The 26,076-nt window shown below is 48.5% G+C and overlaps 1 protein-coding gene across 3 annotated transcripts in view; it reads left to right on the forward strand.

Annotated features, from left to right (window-relative positions):
* Positions 1-26,076, forward strand: part of LOC147703539 (serine protease 27-like) — a 495,151-nt gene that overhangs the window by 237,759 nt on the left and 231,316 nt on the right. For all 3 annotated transcript variants that reach the window (XM_086928926.1, XM_086928927.1, XM_086928928.1), the window contains exon 5: positions 7,913-8,067. In XM_086928926.1, the coding sequence (XP_086785052.1) occupies positions 7,913-8,067 (155 nt within the window). The remainder of the gene's footprint in view (positions 1-7,912; positions 8,068-26,076) is intronic.

The following is a 26,076-nucleotide window of genomic DNA, read 5'->3' on the forward strand; positions in this document are numbered from 1 at the left end:
ATCTGACTCACTGCTTTCCACCTCCTCCTCCTCTTCTTCTTCCTCTTCCTCTACATCTACTTGAGGAGCTCCAGTGGTGGAGGCTTCCTCATCTACTAGGATGATAGGGGTAGGGGTGTCTACAGTGTCATCCTCTGAAGGATGGCCTCCTTCAGCATCCCCTGTGGGGTTTGCCTTGGAGGGCTTTAGAGTCTCAGACTGGTCTAAGAGCTCTCTTAGGTGGTCTGTAGTAGGGGAAGGCCCTGTCTTCAGACCCCTTAAGACACAAAGCTGTCTTAATTCCTTAAAGGAAAAAATAGCAAATTTGGATGGTGCCCTTGGAGGGTCACTCTCAACAGGAGTAAGTCCACTGGACCCCTCTGCTCCAGACATTGCTCTAGTGTGGGTGGATGTGTTGCAATCTACCTACACTGGTGTTTACCTACTAAACCTATCTAGTAGTTGTAGCTAGGGTGTGCTACTCCCTTTGCTCTACAACAACTAAGTTCAGTAGAACTTATGTATACTAGTCTTGTTTTATATGTACCTAGCAGGTACCTGTATGATCTTTCAAATGATAATCTCAAAGATTGTAATGGTAAAACAACAGCAAGCTCAGATCCCAATCCGCTGCCACCAATGTGAGAAGTTGGCCTGGTATATAATGCTCACTAATTCTAGTGATCACTTTGTACCATGCCAAGCAACCCTTATGATGATGGTTGTAATTCAACCTTGTAGACCAGTTATCCTAGTGGTAACGTGGACAAAGCAGTCTTAGGCTAAACTCTGAAAGGCATGTGAAGCCAGCTGTTATACCATACACAACCCCCTTGAATACCAAATGAAAGGGACACCACACAGATATATATTGAAAATATATATTGATTTATTAACTATTAAAATCCCCTGGACTCTTTATGAGCACAGAAGCACAAGCGTAAAATCACAAGACAGTTTAAAATACACAAAAGTTGCACAATATGGATGAGCCCTAGGGGCCACCTAAACCATATACTAAATAAGTGGTATAAGAGATACCTAAAGGAAAGTGAAGAGGCCTAGGGCCTTGGGAATCGCTGGAGCTATTCGAGACTGGAGTTAACTAAGTCGGGAAAGGCCCACGGGACTCGGGTGCAGTGTTCAAAGTGCACGCACTTCTCAATACAAAGTCTATGGTGCGTAAAAAGCACAAAGTTAGAAAGTTAGGAACCTTCCGAGTGACCTACGGAGTTGAAACTTAAAACACAGGCCCTTGGGATGTGTACCAGTGCAGGAGCACCGGCGGAGCTGAGTTACCTCACCCACAGGAAGCGGGTGCACAGGGTCGAAGATGTGTCGGGTTTCGTCACGCTGGTCGATGGTGCTTGGAGCTGAAGATGCTGCAGGCGGCTCGATGAGAAGAGTTCCGGTGGATCCAAGGGTGGATCTGAAGAGTTGAAGACCTGAAAGCAGAGGGGACAGTGTTCAAAGTCACTAGCCAGTGACTACCGTGGAACCAGAGTGGAACCAGGCGATGTCGGGTGCAAACAGGCGTTGTCGGGTAGCTTCTTTCTGCAGCCACGTGGATACCCGGGGTCGAGGACGTCCAGGAGTCGGTCACGAGCTGTCCCACGTAGGCTTCTCGCTGTTGGCGGTGTCGGCGACCTGATCGGAGCAAACAGGCCTTGGCAAATGCAAGCCACGCAGGAGTTGAAAGATGCTGTTCACTCGGACCAGCAAGGTCAGAGCGAGTGCTCCTTTTCACAGGAGCTTGGGTAGGTCTGGAGCAACCAGACCTGCTGTTTAAATCTTCGGGTTCGTCGCCAAGATGGCCGCTGGCCGCGTGGCTAGTGGCCGGGATGGCGCGTCGAGTGGCACAATGCAAAAGGGCCCCACGCAGATCGTGGAGATGCTGGAGGGCTGATCTTCGGTGCAAGGGCTGCTCGGTGGTGGGGGTTCTCAATCCCCAAAGCACAACGTCGAGGATGCCTCAGAAGCTGCGCAGTCAACTTGTCGGGTGTCTTTCAAGAGGTCCGGTCCCACGTCGCTCGGTGCCTCCACGGGTCCCTTCTTCGCAGGGACTGTGGATCGGGCTCTGAGAGGTCTGGGAGTCTGGTTCTTGTCGGGCTCTGGGCTCGGTCTCCGGCGGGAGGCGGCGGCAAAGCAGACGTCGAGTCGCTGGTTGGTACCTGTGTTCACAGGGTGGTCACTCCTTGGCCACAAGGGAGATTCTTCTTCAGTCTTCTGTGCAGCAGAATGTCGAAGTCCAGTCTTCTTCTTAGTTTTAAGTTGATTTCGGGATGATCTGCTGTGCAATGGCACTGCTCCCCCTCTTATTCCCAAACGGGGGGTGGATCACCTACTAGGTCCCTCCTCTGGGAGGAACCAGGAAGGGGGGCGGTTACACCCCCTTTCCTTTGTCCAGCTCCGCGCCAGGACTGGGGCTGGAAGGCCCCAGAACCGGTTTGGACTGGCCTATGCACGGGGACACCTTGTGTGCCCCGGGCATGTCTGATTCTTTTCAGCCCTGTCCTACCTAATACACAAAATCCTGTCTGGGGTGGTGCTCGCACCTCCCAAGGCAGGAAACCCTTTGTCCAGGCCACCATCTGCCGAGTTTCGGTCAGCAGCAGGAGGCCAGACTTGTGTCTGTGGTGGCAGCGTCCATTTTGTGAAGCTGAGGCTCTGTTTAACTTTAACCGGGGTTAAGGCTACGCACATGTCGTGTCCCTCTAGAAGGGTGGAATGCTATCCCCGTCGCCAGAATTGGCGAGGGGATAGTATTCCAATTCGTATGACACCTTACTCGACATGTTTTGATAAAGCCAAACCAAAGATAGCATTTAACCGCGAGGATTATAATGCACTTAAGAGTATATGGTATGGCAATATCCCGGAACAGCTTAGGGAGTTGTTCCCGACAGCTGCAGACAGGCTCAGCTCATGCCAGAGCACCATCTCACATATTTCCAAGCACTCTGCCTCCAGGATTGATGAGGCCTTCCATAGGAGTGGCTGATAGGAACATATGTGTCCAGTTTAGGGTTAGGCACAGACATACTGCACCTAAGTAAGAGGTGGTTACACCGACTTACCCCAGCTGAGTGATCAGCCAGTTGTGTCAAGGATGGTGGCCAGGCCAGGGGTGGCACAATACGTGCTGCAGCCCCTGGTAGGCCTTGGATACACCTATGCCCTGGGCACCTAGGGTGCACTATTACAGGGGCTCATAAGGTGAACCAGTTCCAATTCGTAATACACCTAAAGTGCATTGGCATCAATTTAGAGAGAGAACAGCAGGCTGTGGGTCTGATTAGCAGGCCCACAGCCACATTAAGTCAGAAACCAGTGAAGCAAAAAGCAAAAATTTGGGGTGACCATAGGATAGCAGACCCTACTCTCCTACAATCTTCTTTGTCCACGGCCCCAGCAACCTCTGGCGGAGTTGGTGGCCTGCTGACATGTACCTGCCAAAGTCCCCCGTAAAGATAGAGAAAAATTTGGGGGTGAAGCTGGATGAAAATCTTTCCATGCAGGCACGGATCCAATCAGTGGCTGGTTCTTGCTTTGATTCAGAAAAGGGGGTGGTGATGAACAGAGTGTCTGAATTAAGCAGACCACTCTTACCCAGTCCAAAGATCAGGGCTTGATCCATCACCGTTTTTTAGCTCACTGCACCATCCCAGCTCAGAACCTGGCTACATGCAAATTAGTCTGTCCCTGGCCCAGTGCATCATGGGAACAGGGCAGACCAGACTACCAAGCCAATTCTTATACTGGGAAGGAAACAAGCTTCCGGGGACCGGTTTCTGGCATTTCAGCCGTCTTCGGCCCGGCTTGCTTGAATCCTGATGGTGCAATGAGCAAGGGACTCACATCTGAGTATACCCTTCCACGCTTATGGTGGACAAAATGATTCAGAAAAGGGGGTGGTGATGAACAGAGTGTCTGAATTAAGCAGACCACTCTTACCCAGTCCAAAGATCAGGGCTTGATCCATCACCGTTTTTTAGCTCACTGCACCATCCCAGCTCAGAACCAGGCTACATGCAAATTAGTCTGTCCCTGGCCCAGTGCATCATGGGAACAGGGCAGACCAGACTACCAAGCCAATTCTTATACTGGGAAGGAAACAAGCTTCCGGGGACCGGTTTCTGGCATTTCAGCCGTCTTCGGCCCGGCTTGCTTGAATCCTGATGGTGCAATGAGCAAGGGACTCACATCTGAGTATACCCTTCCACGCTTATGGTGGACAAAATGATTCAGAAAAGGGGGTGGTGATGAACAGAGTGTCTGAATTAAGCAGACCACTCTTACCCAGTCCAAAGATCAGGGCTTGATCCATAACCGTTTTTTAGCTCACTGCACCATCCCAGCTCAGAACCTGGCTACATGCAAATTAGTCTGTCCCTGGCCCAGTGCATCATGGGAACAGGGCAGACCAGACTACCAAGCCAATTCTTATACTGGGAAGGAAACAAGCTTCCGGGGACCGGTTTCTGGCATTTCAGCCATCTTCGGCCCGGCTTGCTTGAATCCTGATGGTGCAATGAGCAAGGGACTCACATCTGAGTATACCCTTCCACGCTTATGGTGGACAAAATAATTCAGAAAAGGGGGTGGTGATGAACAGAGTGTCTGAATTAAGCAGACCACTCTTACCCAGTCCAAACATCAGGGCTTGATCCATCACCGTTTTTTAGCTCACTGCACCATCCCAGCTCAGAACCTGGCTACATGCAAATTAGTCTGTCCCTGGCCCAGTGCATCATGGGAACAGGGCGGACCAGACTACCAAGCCAATTCTTATACTGGGAAGGAAACAAGCTTCCGGGGACCGGTTTCTGGCATTTCAGCCATCTTCGGCCCGGCTTGCTTGAATCCTGATGGTGCAATGAGCAAGGGACTCACATCTGAGTATACCCTTCCACGCTTATGGTGGACAAAATGATTCAGAAAAGGGGGTGGTGATGAACAGAGTGTCTGAATTAAGCAGACCACTCTTACCCAGTCCAAAGATCAGGGCTTGATCCATCACCGTTTTTTAGCTCAAATAACGGTGATGGATCAAGCCCTGATCTTTGGACTGGGTAAGAGTGGTCTGCTTAATTCAGACACTCTGTTCATCACCACCCCCTTTTCTGAATCGTTTTTGGCCACTATAGGTGTGGCAGGGTATACTCAGACATGAGTTCCTTTCTCACTGCACCATCAGGATTCAAGCAAGCCGGGCTGATGACGGCTGAAATGCCAGAAACCGGTCTCCGGTAGCTTGTCTCCTTTCTGGTGAAAAATTGGCTTGGTAGTTTAGTCTGCCCTGTTCCCATGATGCACTGGGCCAGGGACAGACTGATTTGCATATAGCCAGGTTCTAAACTGGGATGGTGCAGTGAGATAAATAACGGTGATGGATCAAGCCCTGATCTTTGGACTGGGTAAGAGTGGTCTGCCTAATTCAGACACTCTGTTCATCACCACCCCCTTTTCTGAATCGTTTTTGGCCACTATAGGTGTGGCAGGGTATACTCAGACATGAGTCCCTTTCTCACTGCACCATCAGGATTCAAGCAAGCCGGGCCGACGACGGCTGAAATGCCAGAAACCGGTCCCCGGTAGCTTGTCTCCTTTCTGGTGAAGAATTGGCTTGGTAGTTTAGTCTGCCCTGCTCCCATGATGCACTGGGCCAGGGACAGACTGATTTGCATATAGCCAGGTTCTGAACTGGGATGGTGCAGTGAGATAAATAACGGTGATGGATCAAGCCCTGATCTTTGGACTGGGTAAGAGTGGTCTGCTTAATTCAGACCCTCTGTTCATCACCACCCCCTTTTCTGAATGGTTCCTGCCCCTCCTGTCTATCACCCAAAGAAAAACGGTGGTCCAGGCATTAATAATCTCCAGGTTGGACTACTTGAATGTACTCTACCTGGGGCTGCCTGAGTATCTACTGGCGAGACTGCAGGTGATCCAGAACGCTGCAGCAAGAGCAATACTCATGTTTGGCCCAGAGCTCGTATGTCCACACAGCTGAAATCCTTGCATTGGCTCCCTGTCCGCAAAAGGATCCATTTCAAGGCCATGGTTTAGGCTTTTAAGGCTCTCCAGAGCATAGGGACTGGGTACATTGCGAAGAGAGTCCAATTTTACCACTCTTGCCGTGTACTGCACGTGTATAGTATGCAGCACTTCAGCTGGCTCTAACCCCCCGGATACCTCCAGGCACGTATCAGGGGTCACTGCTTCCAGGTGCAAGCAGCCTAATTGTGGAACAATCTACAGGTGGACTTAAGGTTGACACAGGATTTCCTTGCATTTAGGAAATCACTGAAAACTTGGCTGTTTAAGCTTTAAATATCCAGTGCGGGGGTTACCCTGCTTAGCTGGGCCTTCATCCTGCTTCAGCGCCGGCACACTAAATTGAGTAGCTGTGTGCTCTATAAAGAGCCATTTAACATAACATAACATAACATAGCTCCAGAGTGCCCAGTGCTTCCTTGCAGTACAACCTGCTGGTCAAATGACAGCAGCACAATCTCTGCAATGACTCCCCCACAGCTCCTGCAATCTTCTGACCATGGTCCCCTTCTCGATTCTGTCATAGTCCTATCTTTCCTTTCCTTGCTGCCCTCCTGCCACTTCAATGGCTGATGAGAAGTGCTGCCCTTTACAAAGTTTGCAAAGGCTTGGTCTTTCAAGCTGTCACCTGACCTTGCTTCTTCTTCCCTGTGGTCAATTTGGCCAAGGTGGCACCCACCCTGATGGGCTCGCTCCCAGCCTAAGGGAAAGACTGATACCACTTCCTTCTGTGGGTTCACGACAGAGGTCTAGACTGCCAGCCTGCCTCTTACCCCCTGTCACCTCCCTTGCTCTGAACATCAGCCTCCAGGTAAACTGCTAAGTCTCATGTGCAAGAACAAGCTAATATTTCCTTTGCCAGACCAATAGAAAAATTACTAAATGGACTTCCAGAACCTGCTACCACCTATCCACACCTACTCCTAGCACCGACCGGTTAACACCTCCCCACCCCAAAGCCTCCCTCACCTCTCTCAAGGCTTGCTTCACTAGATCCCTAACCACTGCAATGCCTCTTGCCTTTACCTGACTAACTTAACACCTGCCCCATACTAGACTAACCACTTGATACTTCTCCAACATACTCGCCTTTCTTCTTACTCCAGCTTACCTCAGGACCTTAACTTTTTGCAGCCAATTAGGTGCACAAACAAAGGCAAGAACGCATAAGCCCTCCCCTAGACACAAAAAAACCCTTAATTTGTGGCTAACCAATCCCCTACCCCGTGGAAAATAGACAGTCCAGTCTTTTGCCTGCCCACTCCACTCACCATAAAAAGCCCTGGAGAGAATAGGCAAGCCCAAATAGCTTTTTAGCTATTTAAATTGTAAATGTCTGCACAGAGTGGCGACTGTACTCAACAAAAAGTGATGCCATTAGTTTTCCTTCTGTTTAATGAGCAAAATCTTCTGACCTCTAGAAGATTATGCGCCGGTCTCAGAGGGACGTGGGGGGGGGGGGGGGGGGGGGGGGGGAGTTGAATGTGGTGAAACATATTTTATAGTGCAGCAAAATCTTGCACAATGACCTATGAACATCTTGTTATCCCTATTCTTATCCTAAATATCTTTCAGCAAAAGTTGAAGACCGGCCTTTTAGGAAGACACTATTGGCAGTAAAGTGATATAACCAAGTGCTGGACTTCACGTAGTTCATTCACCCACTTACTCTGTTATTCAACAAATACAAATGCAATTTGTTTCTCACACGAGGAAGAAAAATGCGCTTCAATGAACTGTGATATTTAAATAAACATGCAAAGATAAACAGAAAAGCCATTGCCATACACAGGGTTTCAATATGAAGTCTATAAAGAGAATGACATAGTAAGAATGTAAGCTCATTTACACTAATTTGCATTTTTTCTGTATTTAGAGGATCTGCCAGACCCCAAGACACTCCAGGAAGTGCAAGTCCCCATCATTGATCAGTCGGTCTGCAGCGTCCTGTACTTGGTTGGAGCAAACAGTGGCATACAAAATGACATGCTGTGTGCGGGGTATCTTGAAGGTGGAAAGGATTCCTGCTCAGTAAGTGTTGCAAGACAGTCCTTTTAACAGCATTGCAACTGACATTGATTAAAGTACTCTGAGGGAAGCAAGGCCTCTAGTTCACAGTTGTCAAATGCCAATATTTTCCACAGGAGCAGATTAACGCTAGCTCCCAATGCCATCCCCATTAATGCAGACTGCTCACGGTTTCCTAAGGTGTAAATTGGCAGCTAACTCTGAAGGTCTCATGGTGTCATCTTCTTCACAGATGTTTCCATTGGTTTGAAAAGGACATCTGAATCCAAATATGTAACTTAGAAAGGAACTCAAAATGATCAATAACACTACCGCAATGTTACTCTCATTCCTGACAGTACCCCCTTTCAAAGGCCAGTCCACAGGCTGTGGGTTTGATTATTTTAACTTATAATAATATCTATTTAGTCTGGGGACATGAACATTATCAGAGGGCTCCCAGGAACTGTCTTTGGGCCCATAACCCTTCAAATCTGTTAGGTAATAGAATCTTTCTTTGACTTACTTATATTCAAGTATTCTCTTGACTTCGTATTCTGTATTACCATCATAGAGGAGTTGGGTAGACTCTTTTTAGGAAGGGAAGCATGAAATACTGCGTGGATTCTAGAGTTTTGAGGCATTTTTCAACACAGTTACTGAACACAATTTGCTGTACTGGCTAACGGCCCACAAAGTGTGGCTGAAATTTCCTATTTTCCTTTAAGCGTAGGTGATGGAAGGATAACCAAAATTATCTCCTACTGTGTACTATATGGCTCCTTTCATTTTCCTGTCAGCCTGTGTCTTATAAATTTCCTTAGACTTTTCTGCGTTTGTCTTAGCTGATTTTGGATGAAATATAGGTATTAGATAAATTACTTAAATATTGGTACCTCCCAATTTCGTTTACCAATAAAGGGGCCAGGATGATTTCCATAATTCATGAAAAATGGTGAAAACATTTTTAATGTTATTATTGTATGCACATCTCGTGCTCATATTAGTTCTGCCCATTAACACCTTCATTATCTAGGAGAACCGCAAATATTGATCTTGTCCTTGGTTTAGTTTGTTCTTTCGATTTGCACTTTCATTTTAGAACAGTAACTGGTTGAATGGCTAACCTAAATTCCCAATTCCTTCATTAAGGCGCTCCAAAAACATGAAAGGAATTGTAACCCTATGTCATAAATTACCACCTGCATGATACCATGAGCCCTAACTATGTTTTGACTGAACAATTGTGTTAACACTCTGGCACTGGGAATCCTTTTTAGATAAATTAAGTGACTTACTTTGGTGAAGGTATCCATGAATACTAGGCTCATAAAATAACCTTGTCTAGAAGGTAAGTCAACAATCAACTCCACTGTTACAGTATGCCATAGGTGAAGGGCTACTAGCAAATGTTTTAGGTACCTTTTTTCCCCCAGTATCTCTTTATTGGTATTTGTTACATCGAGCTGGGCAATGATACAGAAATGGAAATGTTGCATAAGAATGCACACATGACATATAATCACTTGCCAAAACTTGCTTAGGATATATAAATTGATTTACAATCATGTTACGTATTAGTTAATAGAAGATGTATAATAGAAAGTTTCCAACACAATCCACATACATCATGCCGGGAACCGTTGGAAGAGAAAGGAAATTAAACAGAGGAAGACAGCATGAAAAAGTAGGGCTCACCACTCTTACTCGATAAAAAAAACGTAACAACCATGAACATGAGTACTCGGTGGATAGTCTAGGCCATGTGATGACTAAATGCACTACTATACTGTGGCACAGTATGTTGATCAAGAACAAGCCATTTGCATTCCATGTATTCTCATTGTAGTCAGTGGATAAGCAAACTTCAAATTTCATATGTCCAAAAAATTAAGCGGTGCGGCAATCGCTAATCACCAGTAAAGCCGCCGTCTAAGAAGGGATCATGCATCAGCGGGTTAGCCATCCATTCTGGATGCTAGTTCTTTTAGATAAGTGCCCCATGTATCACTCTGCAGCCCACCCAAAATCCTTCACGTGCAGTTTGCACAAGTGTCACTTTCTGTTGTAGCCCATTTACGGAGATCCCGCAACCACTGTCACATGAGGGGTATAGTCAATGACTTCCACAGCATGTTGATCTGTCTCTTAGCTAAGATATAGGCCAAGGATATAAATCATGCTACATATTTTGGCCCAGATTAGGATCTTGATTGGACTCCAATCATCCCTCCGTGGCAGCGTTTAGAAGTACTCCGTGAAGCTGATGGATTTCCACCTGCACTATTTAGATGTGTCTGTCTGAACTTTCATCCGTGTCGGCAGAGTGTTTTCCATTGCGTAAGCGGCTCACCTCCGACAACTTGGCGGAGTCCTCTGCTGGTTAACATTATGCCGTTGCTGAGCCTATTTTGACCACTCAGTTGTGCTGGCATTGTCCCAACAGCGGATTCATGATGGCAAGATTCCATTGAAGGATGCGTTCAACATTGTACTATTCTTGCGGCTTTTGGATGGATGCTAGCATCACACACCTGATGTGTTTTGGCTAATCGTTTTCACCTGCATATCACACTATAAAACAAATTCCATTTCAGACTATGATCCTTTGCCATTTTACTGCAGCAGACCACTGTTGATGAGAAATTTTTCAGTGAAGTCAGGTTTCTTTTGCATTTTCTGTTTCATGTTCATTTTTTCTATTTAATTTTTTTTCTTTTGTGTTATAAAATGTATTTACGTCTATTATTTGATAATGGCAGGGAGGAGAAATGCCTGTTTTGTTGAGGGAGAACTGTCAGTCATGGTGGATGAAGTTATTAGGGTAGAGTCCCAATTGTTTGGAGCCCGAGTACAAAATAAAACTATAGCCCAGAAAAGGCAAGTGTCAGCCAGCATAGTTGACAGAGGGAATGCTGTAGCAAGCAACCTGCACACACAGTAGGAAATTAGGAAGAGGTGGAGCAACCTGCGGGGAAAGTGCATTCCCTGGCCTCCAAGTGTCACCTGGAGGCCCAGAGGACTGGGAGTACTTCTCCCAGAACCCCCTTGTAACTATATCGCTGGGTGGAGAAAGTCTTGCAGATCCTACATCCTGAAGGCTTGACAGGAATCCCCTGTGGAGTTGAGACTGCTAAATTATACTTTTGAATATGTCACTAAACCTAAATTTAATTTTTGTTTTCATTTAGCTTTTGGTAATGTGATATGCGCATTTTCTAAGCATACAAACCTATAAATAATCTTGCGGGTGTTTAGAAATGTTAACATTATTGTTGTTTGTCATATTTTACTCACTTTCAACATGTGGGTTTTTCTCCTTGTGTGTTTTTGCATTCTTTGTTTGTTTGAATGTCTTTTGTTGAATTTAAGATAATAGGTTTCAATCCCCATTAAATTTGACATGATGTTATGGAAGTTGTAAGTGTTTTTTCATTCAGTAAACATAATTCATATATGTGTTTTATATTGTATATGTGTGTTTATGTTTAAGTTACAGTTTTGCAAGTGATGTTAATGTGTAATAGTTATGACCACAACTACCATGATGCCTTCTTTTTTGTTAAAATAATATTGCAATGCTATTTTGGCCATTCTCTCTTTTCTTTCACATTTTCACATATGTTAAAGTGTTATGCATATCTCAATCTCTATTTTATGCAATGTTTTGAAAAGTTTTTTTGTTAAATTTTGTATGTTGTCATTTACTGGTTCTTTTATTGAATGGATGTTATGTGTTTCGGAATCAAAGTTTGTTGACTTACATTTTTTTATGCAAGTTCATTTGGATGCTGAATATAACTTTTTTTTAAATAAATGTACCTTACAATGTTTATATGATGACTAAAGCTATTTATCATTCTAAGTTATTGAATATTTTGGTATACTTTATGTATACGTTCTCATTTATTTCCATTTCAGGACATCATTTTAACTGCTATTTTGATGTAGTTTTGTGTGGAATTTAAACTGTTTTTGCAATTTTTTTACCTGGCCTTTTTGTAGGGTTACCCCAAATGATTTTCCTTCTTCCTTCTATTTTTATGACCTTTGTGTTGGCTTAAGTACTCTGGTCACTTTGGGCCATATGTATCATGCCCAAATGCGTTCGCCGAAATTCACTGAATTTCGGCATTTGCGAACGCATTTTCGCAAAATGGTATGTATCACCTAAATCTTCATGCAAAATAAGGAATCACACAATTTGCGATTTCCTTATTTTGCGATTGCATTTGAGGAATCGCAAATTTTGCGATTCCTTAAATGCAATGTATGTAGCCAAACAAATTAGCAAAATTCCTGTAAGGAATCGCAAATTACCACCAACTTCTAGTTGGTGGTAAGTTGTGAATTCCTTGAAAAATGCAAATTTTTGCATTTTTCAAAGTGCCATGTGACGCACATACATGCCCTTAGAGCATGTATGTGCGCCACATGTGCACCCATGCATATTTCAGGGGTGCAACATGGTGTCCTTTGGACACCCCTGCACCCTTGAAATTATTCTCAATTTGCGATTAGCAAATTGCGAATCGCAAATTGAGAATAACTTCCCATTCATTCCTATGGGCCTCCTGGCCCATAGAAATGAATGGGAAAGTATTCCGTAATTGCACAATTAAGGAATATCAAGAAATCGCTAAAAAATTGCGATTTTCTCGATACATACCAATTTGCGATTCTGAAATAGCGATTTCTTAAAAATCGCTATCACAGAATCACAAATTGGTACCTTGATACATATGGCCCTATATCTTTGCTATTCAGTGCTAACGTGCATATGCTCTCCCCTCTAAAACATAGTAAGATTAGTTGCTCCATGATTGGCATATTTGATTTACTAATACATTCCTAGAACAGTGTACTGTGTGTGACCAGAGCCTGTAAAATCAAATGCTGCTAGAGGGCCTGTGGTACAAAAGGGGGTGGTAATCTTAATCAATCAAACACTCACACCCAGTCAAAAGATCTGGGTTTAATCCATCACCGTTCTTTAGCCCACTCTGCCACCCCAGTTCAGACATGGCTATATGCAAATCAGTCTGACCCTGTACCTCATGGGAACAGTCCAGCCCGAACTGCCAAGCCATGTCTTCCCTGGACCGGAAACAAGCTTCCGAGGACCGGTTTCTGGCATTCCAGCCGTCTTCAGCCCGGCTTGCTTGAATCCAGTGGCAAAGTGAGCAAGGGACTCACGTCTGAGCATACCCTGCCACACTTATGGCCGCCAAAAGCGGTACAAAAGGGGGTGGTAATGGACGAAGCATCTGAATCAATCAAACACTCACACCCAGTCAAAAGATCTGGGTTTAATCCATCACCGTTCTTTAGCCCACTCTGCCGCCCCAGTTCGGACATGGCTATATGCAAATCAGTCTGACCCTGTGCCTCATGGAAACAGTCCAGCCTGAACTGCCAAGCCATGTCTTCCCTGGACTGGAAACAAGCTTCCGAGGACCGGTTTCTGGCATTCCAGCCGTCTTCAGCCCGGCTTGCTTGAATCCAGTGGCAAAGTGAGCAAGGGACTCACGTCTGAGCATACCCTGCCACACTTATGGCGGCCAAAAGCGGTACAAAAGGGGGTGGTAATGGACGGAGCATCTGAATCAATCAAATACTCACAACCAGTCAAAAGATCTGGGTTTAATCCATCACCGTTATTTAGCCCACTCTGCCACCCCAGTTCAGACATGGCTATATGCAAATCAGTCTGACCCTGTGCCTCATGGGAACAGTCCAGACCGAACTGCCAAGCCATGTCTTCCCTGGACCGGAAACAAGCTTCCGAGGACCGGTTTCCAGCATTCCAGCGGTCTTTAGCCCAGCTTGCTTGAATCCAGTGGCAAACTGAGCAAGGGACTCACGTCTGAGCATACCCTGCCACACTTATGGCGGCCAAAAGCGGTACAAAAGGGGGTGGTAATGGACGGAGCATCTGAATCAATCAAACACTCACACCTAGTCAAAAGATCTGGGTTTAATCCATCACCGTTCTTTAGCCCACTCTGCCACCCCAGTTCAGACATGGCTATATGCAAATCAGTCTGACCCTGTGCCTCATGGGAACAGTCCAGCCCGAACTGCCAAGCCATGTCTTACCTGGACCGGAAACAAGCTTCCGAGGACCGGTTTCTGGCATTCCAGCCGTCTTCAGCCCGGCTTGCTTGAATCCAGTGGCAAAGGGAGCAAGGGACACACGTCTGAGCATACCCTGCCACATTTATGGCAGCCAAAAGCGGTACAAAAGGGGGTGGTAATGGAGGGAGAATCTGAATCAATGAAACACTCACACACAGTCAAAAGATCTGGGTTTAATCCATCACCGTTCTTTAGCCCACTCTGCCACCCCAGTTCAGACATGGCTATATGCAAATCAGTCAGACCCTGTGCCTCATGGGAACAGTCCAGCCCGAACTGCCAAGCCATGTCTTCCCTGGACCAGAAACAAGCTTCCGAGGACCGGTTTCTGGCATTCCAGCCTTATTCAGCCCGGCTTGCTTGAATCCAGTGGCAAAGTGAGCACGGGACTCACGTCTGAGCACACCCTGCCACACTTATGGAGGCAAAAAGCGGTACAAAAGGGGGTGGTAATGGACGGAGCATCTGAATCAATCAAACACTCACACCCAGTCAAAAGATCTGGGTTTAATCCATCACCGTTCTGTAGCCCACTCTGCCACCCCAGTTCAGACATGGCTATAAGCAAATCAGTCTGACCCTGTGCCTCATGGGAACAGTCCAGCCCGAACTGCAAAGCCATGTCTTACCTGGACCGGGAACAAGCTTCCGAGGACCGGTTTCTGGCATTCCAGCCGTCTTCAGCCCGGATTGCTTGAATCCAGTGGCAAAGGGAGCAAGGGACTCACGTCTGAGCATACCCTGCCACATTTATGGCGGCCAAAAGCGGTACAAAAGGGGGTGGTAATGGAGGGAGCATCTGAATCAATCAAACACTCACACACAGTCAAAAGATCTGGGTTGAATCCATCACCGTTCTTTAGCCCACTCTGCCACCCCAGTTCAGACATGGCTATATGCAAATCAGTCAGACCCTGTGCCTCATGGGAACAGTCCAGCCCGAACTGCCAAGCCATGTCTTCCCTGGACCGGAAACAAGATTCCGAGGACCGGTTTCTGGCATTCCAGCCTTCTTCAGCCCGGCTTGCTTGAATCCAGTGGCAAAGTGAGCAAGGGACTCACGTCTGAGCACACCCTGCCACACTTATGGAGGCCAAAAGCGGTACAAAAGGGGGTGGTAATGGACGGAGCATCTGAATCAATCAAACACTCACACCCAGTCAAAAGATCTGGGTTTAATCCATCACCGTTCTTTAGCCCACTCTGCCACCCCAGTTCAGACATGGCTATATGCAAATCAGTCTGACCCTGTGCCTCATGGGAACAGTCCAGCCCGAACTGCCAAGCCATGTCTTCCCTGGACCGGAAACAAGCTTCCGAGGACCGGTTTCTGGCATTCCAGCCTTCTTCAGCCCGGCTTGCTTGAATCCAGTGGCAAAGTGAGCAAGGGACTCACGTCGGAGCACACCCTGCCACACTTATGGAGGCCAAAAGCGGTACAAAAGGGGGTGGTAATGGACGGAGCATCTGAATCAATCAAACACTCAAACCCAGTCAAAAGATCTGGGTTTAATCGATCACCGTTCTTTAGCACACTCTGCCACCCCAGTTCAGACATGGCTATATGCAAATCAGTCTTACCCTGTGCCTCATGGGAACAGTCCAGCCCGAACTGCCAAGCCATGTCTTACCTGGACCGGAAACAAGCTTCCAAGGACCCGTTTCTGGCATTCCAGCCGTCTTCAGCCCGGCTTGCTTGAATCCAGTGGCAAAGAGAGCAAGGGACTCACGTCTGAGCATACCCTGCCACATTTATGGCGGCCAAAAGCGGTACAAAAGGGGGTGGTAAAGGAGGGTGCATCTGAATCACTCAAACACTCACACCCAGTCAAAAGATCTGGGTTTAATCCATCACCGTTCTTTAGCCCACTCTGCCACCCCAGTTCAGACATGGTTATATGCAAATCAGTCTGACCCTGTGCCTCATGGGAACAGTCCAGCCTGAGCTGCCAAGCCATTTCTTCCCTGGACCGGAAACAAGCTTCCGAGGACCGGTTTCTGGCATTCTAGCCGACTTCAGCCCGCTTGCTTGAATCCAGTGGCAAAGTGAGCAAGGGACTCACGTCTGAGCATACCCTGCCACACTTATGGCGGCCAAAAGCGGTACAAAAGGGGGTGGTAATGGACGGAGCATCTGAATCAATCAAACACTCACACCCAGTCCAAAGATCTGGGTTTAATCCATCACCGTTCTTTAGCCAACTCTGCCACCCCAGTTCAGACATGGCTATATGCAAATCAGTCGGACCCTGCGCCTCATGGGAACAGTCCAGCCCGAACTGCCAAGCCATGTCTTCCCTGGACCGGAAACAAGCTTCCGAGGACCGGTTTCTGGCATTCCAGCCGTCTTCAGCCCGGTTTGCTTGAATCCAGTGGCAAAGTGAGCAAGGGACTCACGTCTGAGCATACCCTGCCACACTTATGGCGGCCAAAAGCGGTACAAAAGAGGGTGGTAATGGACGGAGCATCTGAATCAATCAAACACTCACAACCAGTCAAAAGATCTGGGTTTAATTCATCACCGTTATTTAGCCCACTCTGCCACCCCAGTTCAGACATGGCTATATGCAAATCAGTCTGACCCTGTGCCTCATGGGAACAGTCCAGCCCGAACTGCCAAGCCATGTCTTCCCTGGACCGGAAACAATCTTCCGAGGACCGGTTTCCAGCATTCCAGTGGTCTTCAGCCCAGCTTGCTTGAATCCAGTGGCAAACTGAGCAAGGGACTCACGTCTGAGCATACCCTGCCACACTTATGGCGGCCAAAAGCGGTACAAAAGGGGGTGGTAATGGACGGAGCATCTGAATCAATCAAACACTCACACCCAGTCAAAAGATCTGGGTTTAATCCATCACCGTTCTTTAGCCCACTCTGCCACCCCAGTTCAGACATGGCTATATGCAAATCAGTCTGACCCTGTGCCTCATGGGAACAGTCCAGCCCGAACTGCCAAGCCATAGTCTTACCTGGACCGGAAACAAGCTTCCCAGGACCAGTTTCTGGCATTCCAGCCGTCTTCAGCCCGGCTTGCTTGAATCCAGTGGCAAAGTGAGCAAGTGGCTCACGTCTGAGCACACCCTGCCATACTTATGGAGGCCAAAAGCGGTACAAAAGGGGGTGGTAATGGACGGAGCATCTGAATCAATCAAACACTCACACCCAGTCAAAAGATCTGGGTTTAATCCATCACCGTTCTTTAGCCCACTCTGCCACCCCAGTTCAGACATGGCTATAAGCAAATCAGTCTGACCCTGTGCCTCATGGGAACAGTCCAGCCCGAACTGCAAAGCCATGTCTTACCTGGACTGGGAACAAGCTTCCGAGGACCGGTTTCTGGCATTCCAGCCGTCTTCAGCCCGGCTTGCTTGAATCCAGTGGCAAAGGGAGCAAGGGACTCACGTCTGAGCATTCCCTGCCACATTTATGGCGGCCAAAAGCGGTACAAAAGGGGGTGGTAATGGAGGGAGCATCTGAATCAATCAAACACTCACACACAGTCAAAAGATCTGGGTTTAATCCATCACCGTTCTTTAGCCCACTCTGCCACCCCAGTTCAGACATGGCTATATGCAAATCAGTCAGACCCTGTGCCTCATGGGAACAGTCCAGCCCGAACTGCCAAGCCATGTCTTCCCTGGACCAGAAAACAAGCTTCCGAGGACCGGTTTCTGGCATTCCAGCCGTCTTCAGCCCGGGTTTGCTTGAATCCAGTGGCAAAGTGAGCAAGGGACTCACGTCTGAGCATACCCTGCCACACTTATGGCGGCCAAAAGCGGTACAAAAGGGGGTGGTAATGGACGGAGCATCTGAATCAATCAAACACTCACAACCAGTCAAAAGATCTGGGTTTAATCCATCACCGTTATTTAGCCCACTCTGCCACCGCAGTTCAGACATGGCTATATGCAAATCAGTCTGCCCTGTGCCTCATGGGAACAGTCCAGCCCGAACTGCCAAGCCATAGTCTTCCCTGGACCGGAAACAAGCTTCCGAGGACCGGTTTCCAGCATTCCAGCGGTCTTCGCCCAGCTTGCTTGAATCCAGTGGCAAAGTGAGCAAGGGACTCACGTCTGAGCATACCCTGCCATACTTATGGCGGCCAAAAGCGGTACAAAAGGGGGTGGTAATGGACGGAGCATCTGAATCAATCAAACACTCACACCCAGTCAAAAGATCTGGGTTTAATCCATCACCATTCTTTAGCCCACTCTGCCGCCCCAGTTCGGACATGGCTATATGCAAATCAGTCTGACCCTGTGCCTCATGGGAACAGTCCAGCCCGAACTGCCAAGCCATGTCTTACCTGGACCGGAAATAAGCTTCCGAGGACCGGTTTCTGGCATTCCAGCCGTCTTCAGCCCGGCTTGCTTAAATCCAGTGGCAAAGGGAGCAATTGACTCACGTCTGAGCATACCCTGCCACATTTATGGCGGCCAAAAGCGGTACAAAAGGGAGTGGTAATGGAGGGAGCATCTGAATCAATCAAACACTCACACACAGTCAAACGATCTGGGTTTAATCCATCACCGTGCTTTAGCCCACTCTGCCACCCCAGTTCAGACATGGCTATATGCAAATCTGTCAGACCCTTTGCCTCATGGGAACAGTCCAGCCCGAACTGCCAAGCCATGTCTTCCCTGGACCGGAAACAAGCTTCCGAGGACCGGTTTCTGGCATTCCAGCCTTCTTCAGCCCGGCTTGCTTGAATCCAGTGGCAAAGTGAGCAAGGGACTCACGTCGGAGCACACCCTGCCACACTTATGGAGGCCAAAAGCGCTACAAAAGGGGGTGGTAATGGACGGAGCATCTGAATCAATCAAACACTCAAACCCAGTCAAAAGATCTGGGTTTAATCGATCACCGTTCTTTAGCACACTCTGCCACCCCAGTTCAGACATGGCTATATGCAAATCAGTCTGACCCTGTGCCTCATGGGAACAGTCCAGCCCGAACTGCCAAGCCATGTCTTACCTGGACCGGAAACAAGCTTCCAAGGACCCGTTTCTGGCATTCCAGCCGTCTTCAGCCCGGCTTGCTTGAATCCAGTGGCAAAGGGAGCAAGGGACTCACGTCTGAGCATACCCTGCCACATTTATGGTGGCCAAAAGCGGTACAAAAGGGGGTGGTAAAGGAGGGTGCATCTGAATCACTCAAACACTCACACCCAGTCAAAAGATCTGGGTTTAATCCATCACCGTTCTTTAGCCCACTCTGCCACCCCAGTTCAGACATGGTTATATGCAAATCAGTCTGACCCTGTGCCTCATGGGAACAGTCCAGCCTGAGCTGCCAAGCCATTTCTTCCCTGGACCGGAAACAAGCTTCCGAGGACCGGTTTCTGGCATTCTAGCCGACTTCAGCCCGCTTGCTTGAATCCAGTGGCAAAGTGAGCAAGAGACTCACGTCTGAGCATACCCTGCCACACTTATGGCAGCCAAAAGCGGTACAAAAGGGGGTGGTAATGGACGGAGCATCTGAATCAATCAAACACTCACACCCAGTCCAAAGATCTGGGTTTAATCCATCACCGTTCTTTAGCCAACTCTGCCACCCCAGTTCAGACATGGCCATATGCAAATCAGTCGGACCCTGCGCCTCATGGGAACAGTCCAGCCCGAACTGCCAAGCCATGTCTTCCCTGGACCGGAAACAAGCTTCCGAGGACCGGTTTCTGGCATTCCAGCCGTCTTCAGCCCGCTTTGCTTGAATCCAGTGGCAAAGTGAGCAAGGGACTCACGTCTGAGCATACCCTGCCACACTTATGGCGGCCAAAAGCGGTACAAAAGAGGGTGGTAATGGACGGAGCATCTGAATCAATCAAACACTCACAACCAGTCAAAAGATCTGGGTTTAATCCATCACCGTTATTTAGCCCACTCTGCCACCCCAGTTCAGACATGGCTATATGCAAATCAGTCTGACCCTGTGCCTCATGGGAACAGTCCAGCCCGAACTGCCAAGCCATGTCTTCCCTGGACCGGAAACAAGCTTCCGAGGACCGGTTTCCAGCATTCCAGTGGTCTTCAGCCCAGCTTGCTTGAATCCAGTGGCAAACTGAGCAAGGGACTCACGTCTGAGCATACCCTGCCACACTTATGGCGGCCAAAAGTGGTACAAAAGGGGGTGGTAATGGACGGAGCATCTGAATCAATCAAACACTCACACCCAGTCAAAAGATCTGGGTTTAATCCATCACCGTTCTTTAGCCCACTCTGCCACCCCAGTTCAGACATGGCTATATGCAAATCAGTCTGACCCTGTGCCTCATGGGAACAGTCCTGCCCGAACTGCCAAGCCATAGTCTTACCTGGACCGGAAACAAGCTTCCCAGGACCGGTTTCTGGCATTCCAGCCGTCTTCAGCCCGGCTTGCTTGAATCCAGTGGCAAAGGGAGCAAGGGACTCACGTCTGAGCATACCCTGCCACATTTATGGCAGCCAAAAGCGGTACAAAAGGGGGTGGTAATGGAGGGAGCATCTGAATCAATGAAACACTCACACACAGTCAAAAGATCTGGGTTTAATCCATCACCGTTCGTTAGCCCACTCTGCCACCCCAGTTCAGACATGGCTATATGCAAATCAGTCAGACCCTGTGCCTCATGGGAACAGTCCAGCCCGAACTGCCAAGCCATGTCTTCCCTGGACCAGAAACAAGCTTCCGAGGACCAGTTTCTGGCATTCCAGCCTTCTTCAGCCCGGCTTGCTTGAATCCAGTGGCAAAGTGAGCAAGGGGCCCACGTCTGAGCACACCCTGCCATACTTATGGAGGCCAAAAGCGGTACAAAAGGGGGTGGTAATGGACGGAGCATCTGAATCAATCAAACACTCACACCCAGTCAAAAGATCTGGGTTTAATCCATCACCGTTCTTTAGCCCACTCTGCCACCCCAGTTCAGACATGGCTATAAGCAAATCAGACTGACCCTGTGCCTCATGGGAACAGTCCAGCCCGAACTGCAAAGCCATGTCTTACCTGGACCGGGAACAAGCTTCCGAGGACCGGTTTCTGGCATTTCAGCCGTCTTCAGCCCGGCTTGCTTGAATCCAGTGGCAAAGGGAGCAAGGGACTCACGTCTGAGCATTCCCTGCCACATTTATGGCGGCCAAAAGCGGTACAAAAGGGGGTGGTAATGGAGGGAGCATCTGAGTCAATCAAACACTCACACACAGTCAAAAGATCTGAGTTTAATCCATCACCGTTCTTTAGCCCACTCTGCCACCCCAGTTCAGACATGGCTATATGCAAATCAGTCAGACCCTGTGCCTCATGGGAACAGTCCAGCCCGAACTGCCAAGCCATGTCTTCCCTGGACCGGAAACAAGCTTCCGAGGACCGGTTTCTGGCATTCCAGCCGTCTTCAGCCCAGGTTTGCTTGAATCTAGTGGCAAAGTGAGCAAGGGACTCACGTCTGAGCATACCCTGCCACACTTATGGCGGCCAAAAGCGGTACAAAAGGGGGTGGTAATGGACGGAGCATCTGAATCAATCAAACACTCACAACCAGTCAAAAGATCTGGGTTTAATCCATCACCGTTATTTAGCCCACTCTGCCACCCCAGTTCAGACATGGCTATATCCAAATCAGTCTGCCCTGTGCCTCATGGGAACAGTCCAGCCCGAACTGCCAAGCCATGTCTTCCCTGGACCGGAAACAAGCTTCCGAGGACCGGTTTCCAGCATTCCAGCGGTCTTCAGCCCAGCTTGCTTGAATCCAGTGGCAAAGTGAGCAAGAGACTCACGTCTGAGCATACCCTGCCACACTTATGGCGGCCAAAAGCGGTACAAAAGGGGGTGGTACTGGACGGAGCATCTGAATCAATCAAACACTCACACCCAGTCAAAAGATCTGGGTTTAATCCATCACCGTTTTTTAGCCCACTCTGCCGCCCCAGTTCGGACATGGCTATATGCAAATCAGTCTGACCCTGTGCCTCATGGGAACAGTCCAGCCTGAACTGCCAAGCCATGTCTTCCCTGGACTGGAAACAAGCTTCCGAGGACCGGTTTCTGGCATTCCAGCCGTCTTCAGCCCGGCTTGCTTGAATCCAGTGGCAAAGGGAGCAAGGGACTCACGTCTGAGCATACCCTGCCACATTTATGGCGGCCAAAAGCGGTACAAAAGGGGGTGGTAATGGAGGGAGCATCTGAATCAATCAAACACTCACACACAGTCAAAAGATCTGGGTTTAATCCATCACCGTTCTTTAGCCCACTCGGCCACCCCAGTTCAGACATGGCTATATGCAAATCAGTCAGACCCTGTGCCTAATGGGAACAGTCCAGCCCGAACTGCCAAGCCATGTCTTCCCTGGACCGGAAACAAGCTTCTGAGGACCGGTTTCTGGCATTCCAGCCTTCTTCAGCCCGGCTTGCTTGAATCCAGTGGCAAAGTGAGCAAGGGACTCACGTCTGAGCACACCCTGCCACATTTATGGAGGTCAAAAGCGGTACAAAAGGGGGTGGTAATGGACGGAGCATCTGAATCAATCAAACACTCACACCCAGTCAAAAGATCTGGGTTTAATCCATCACCGTTCTTTAGCCCACTCTGCCACCCCAGTTCAGACATGGCTATATGCACATCAGTCTGACCCTGTGCCTCATGGGAACAGTCCAGCCCGAACTGCCAAGCCATGTCTTACCTGGACCGGAAACAAGCTTCCGAGGACCGGTTTCTGGCATTCCAGCCGTCTTCAGCCAGGCTTGCTTGAATCCAGTGGCAAAGGGAGCAAGGGACTCACGTCTGAGCATACCCTGCCACATTTATGGCGGCCAAAAGCGGTACAAAAGGGAGTGGTAATGGAAGGTGCATCTGAATCAATCAAACACTCACACACAGTCAAAAGATCTGGGTTTAATCCATCACCGTGCTTTAGCCCACTCTGCCACCCCAGTTCAGACATGGCTATATGGAAATCAGTCAGACCCTTTGCCTCATGGGAACAGTCCAGCCCGAACTGCCAAGCCATGTCTTCCCTGGACCGGAAACAAGCTTCCGAGGACCGGTTTCTGGCATTCCAGCCTTCTTCAGCCCGGCTTGCTTGAATCCAGTGGCAAAGTGAGCAAGGGACTCACGTCCGAGCACACCCTGCCACACTTCTGGAGGCCAAAAGCGGTACAAAAGGGGGTGGTAATGGACGGAGCATCTGAATCAATCAAACACTCAAACCCAGTCAAAAGATCTGGGTTTAATCGATCACCGTTCTTTAGCACACTCTGCCACCCCAGTTCAGACATGGCTATATGCAAATCAGTCTGACCCTGTGCCTCATGGGAACAGTCCAGCCCGAACTGCCAAGCCATGTCTTACCTGGACCGGAAACAAGCTTCCGAGGACCCGTTTCTGGCATTCCAGCTGTCTTCAGCCCGGCTTGCTTGAATCCAGTGGCAAAGGGAGCAAGGGACTCACGTCTGAGCATACCCTGCCACATTTATGGCGGCCAAAAGCGGTACAAAAGGGGGTGGTAATGGAGGGAGCATCTGAATCAATCAAACACTCACACACAGTCAAAAGATCTGGGTTTAATCCATCACCGTTCTTTAGCCCACTCTGCCACCCCAGTTCAGACATGGCTATATGCAAATCAGTCAGACCCTGTGCCTCATGGGAACAGTCCAGCCCGAACTGCCAAGCCATGTCTTCCCTGGACCGGAAACAAGCTTCCGAGGACCGGTTTCTGGCATTCCAGCCGTCTTCAGCCCGGTTTTCTTGAATCCAGTGGCAAAGTGAGCAAGGGACTCACGTCTGAGCATACCCTGCCACACTTATGGTGGCCAAAAGCGGTACAAAAGGGGGTGGTAATGGACAGAGCATCTGAATCAAGCAAACACTCACAACCAGTCAAAAGATCTGGGTTTAATCCATCACCGTTATTTAGCCCGCTCTGCCACCCCAGTTCAGACATGGCTATATGCAAATCAGTCTGACCCTGTGCCTCATGGGAACAGTCCAGCCCGAACTGCCAAGCCATGTCTTCCCTGGACCGGAAACAAGCTTCCGAGGACCGGTTTCCAGCATTCCAGCGGTCTTCAGCCCAGCTTGCTTGAATCCAGTGGCAAACTGAGCAAGGGACTCACGTCTGAGCATACCCTGCCACACTTATGGCGGCCAAAAGCGGTACAAAAGGGGGTGGTAATGGACGGAGCATCTGAATCAATCAAACACTCACACCCAGTCAAAAGATCTGGGTTTAATCCATCACCGTTCTTTAGCCCACTCTGCCACCCCAGTTCAGACATGGATATATGCAAATCAGTCTGACCCTGTGCCTCATGGGAACAGTCCAGCCCGAACTGCCAAGCCATGTCTTACCTGGACCGGAAACAAGCTTCCGAGGACCGGTTTCTGGCATTCCAGCCGTCTTCAGCCCGGCTTGCTTGAATCCAGTGGCAAAGGGAGCAAGAGACTCACGTCTGAGCATACCCTGCCACATTTATGACGGCCAAAAGCGGTACAAAAGGGGGTGGTAATGGAGGGAGCATCTGAATCAATCAAACACTCACACACAGTCAAAAGATCTGGGTTTAATCCATCACCGTTCTTTAGCCCACTCTGCCACCCCAGTTCAGACATGGCTATATGCAAATCAGTCAGACCCTGTGCCTCATGGGAACAGTTCAGCCCGAACTGCCAAGCCATGTCTTCCCTGGACCGGAAACAAGCTTCCGAGGACCAGTTTCTGGCATTCCAGCCTTCTTCAGCCCGGCTTGCTTGAATCCAGTGGCAAAGTGAGCAAGGGACTCACGTCTGAGCATACCCTGCCACACTTATGGCGGCCAAAAGCGGTACAAAAGGGGTAGCACTGATTATGCAAACTACATGAGTAGCCCTTCAAATATGTCTCAGGCCTTCCACTGCAGAGCCTGTGTGTGCAATTCTAAAGTGCCATTTCGACCTGGCAAATTCACCTACTTGCCAGGCCCAAACCTTCCCTTTTATTACATGTAAGGCACACCTAAGGTGGACCCTAGATAACCCCATGGGCAGTGTGCAGTGTATTTTAAAGGTAGGACATGTACTTGTGAGTCTTCCATATCGTGGTTGTGGAAAACTGTTACATTCATTTTTCACTACAGCAAGGCCTATCTCTGCTATAGGTTAGCATTGTAGCTGCCTTGTAACATCTTACAAGTGTATCTTGACTCACAATTTGAAAACACATCTGTTAGTAAAGCTGTTTTTAAGTTGCAGGCATGAAAATGCAACTTTTAGAAGGTTAGCATTTTCTTACTTAACCATTCTGTGCCTCTGCCTGTCCCTAGAATACACGTCTGGGTTGGATCACAGTTGGGATTTGTGAATTCACTCAAGACAGTGACACACAAAGGGAGTTGAGGTTTGTCCTGCATATCCTGATGGCCTATCACCAGGCTAAAGAGCCTTCCCGAACCAAAGTGGTGGGAGGAGCTGACACTTACACCTAAATAGGGCTTTGCCTGTCCCCACACAAAGATCTGCATACCCCCCCGTAGTGTGTCTGGAGTCAGGGCAAGAAAGGGCAGGTTCTTGTGCACTACAAAGACCTTTCTTTGAAGGCTCCCTACTTCAAAGTGAAAAATGGGTATACGTACTAAACCTCTGACACCATATGCTTGGAACACTTTGGGACTGAGGACATTCTGCCAGGAAGAAGAGCTGTTGTGTGGCCAGGGGGACCTGCCACTGTGCTTTTTGCTTAGCTATGCTGACCTGCTGCCTGCTGCTTCTGTCCTGGGAGTTAGAAGAATACACTTGGCTCTCTACATCCTGCTTTCAAAAGTTTCTCCAAGGCCTTAGTTGAGCTTGCTTCCTGTTGAAATTAGGGCCATTAAAGAATTCACCTGTAGCATCCGGGCTTGTCTACTGAGAGCCCTTCTTGCCAAGTCGTGCCAAATCCAGTTCCAGGGCCCTT

This window comes from Lissotriton vulgaris, chromosome 7, assembly GCF_964263255.1.
Source record: "Lissotriton vulgaris chromosome 7, aLisVul1.2, whole genome shotgun sequence".
NCBI lineage: Eukaryota > Metazoa > Chordata > Amphibia > Caudata > Salamandridae > Lissotriton > Lissotriton vulgaris.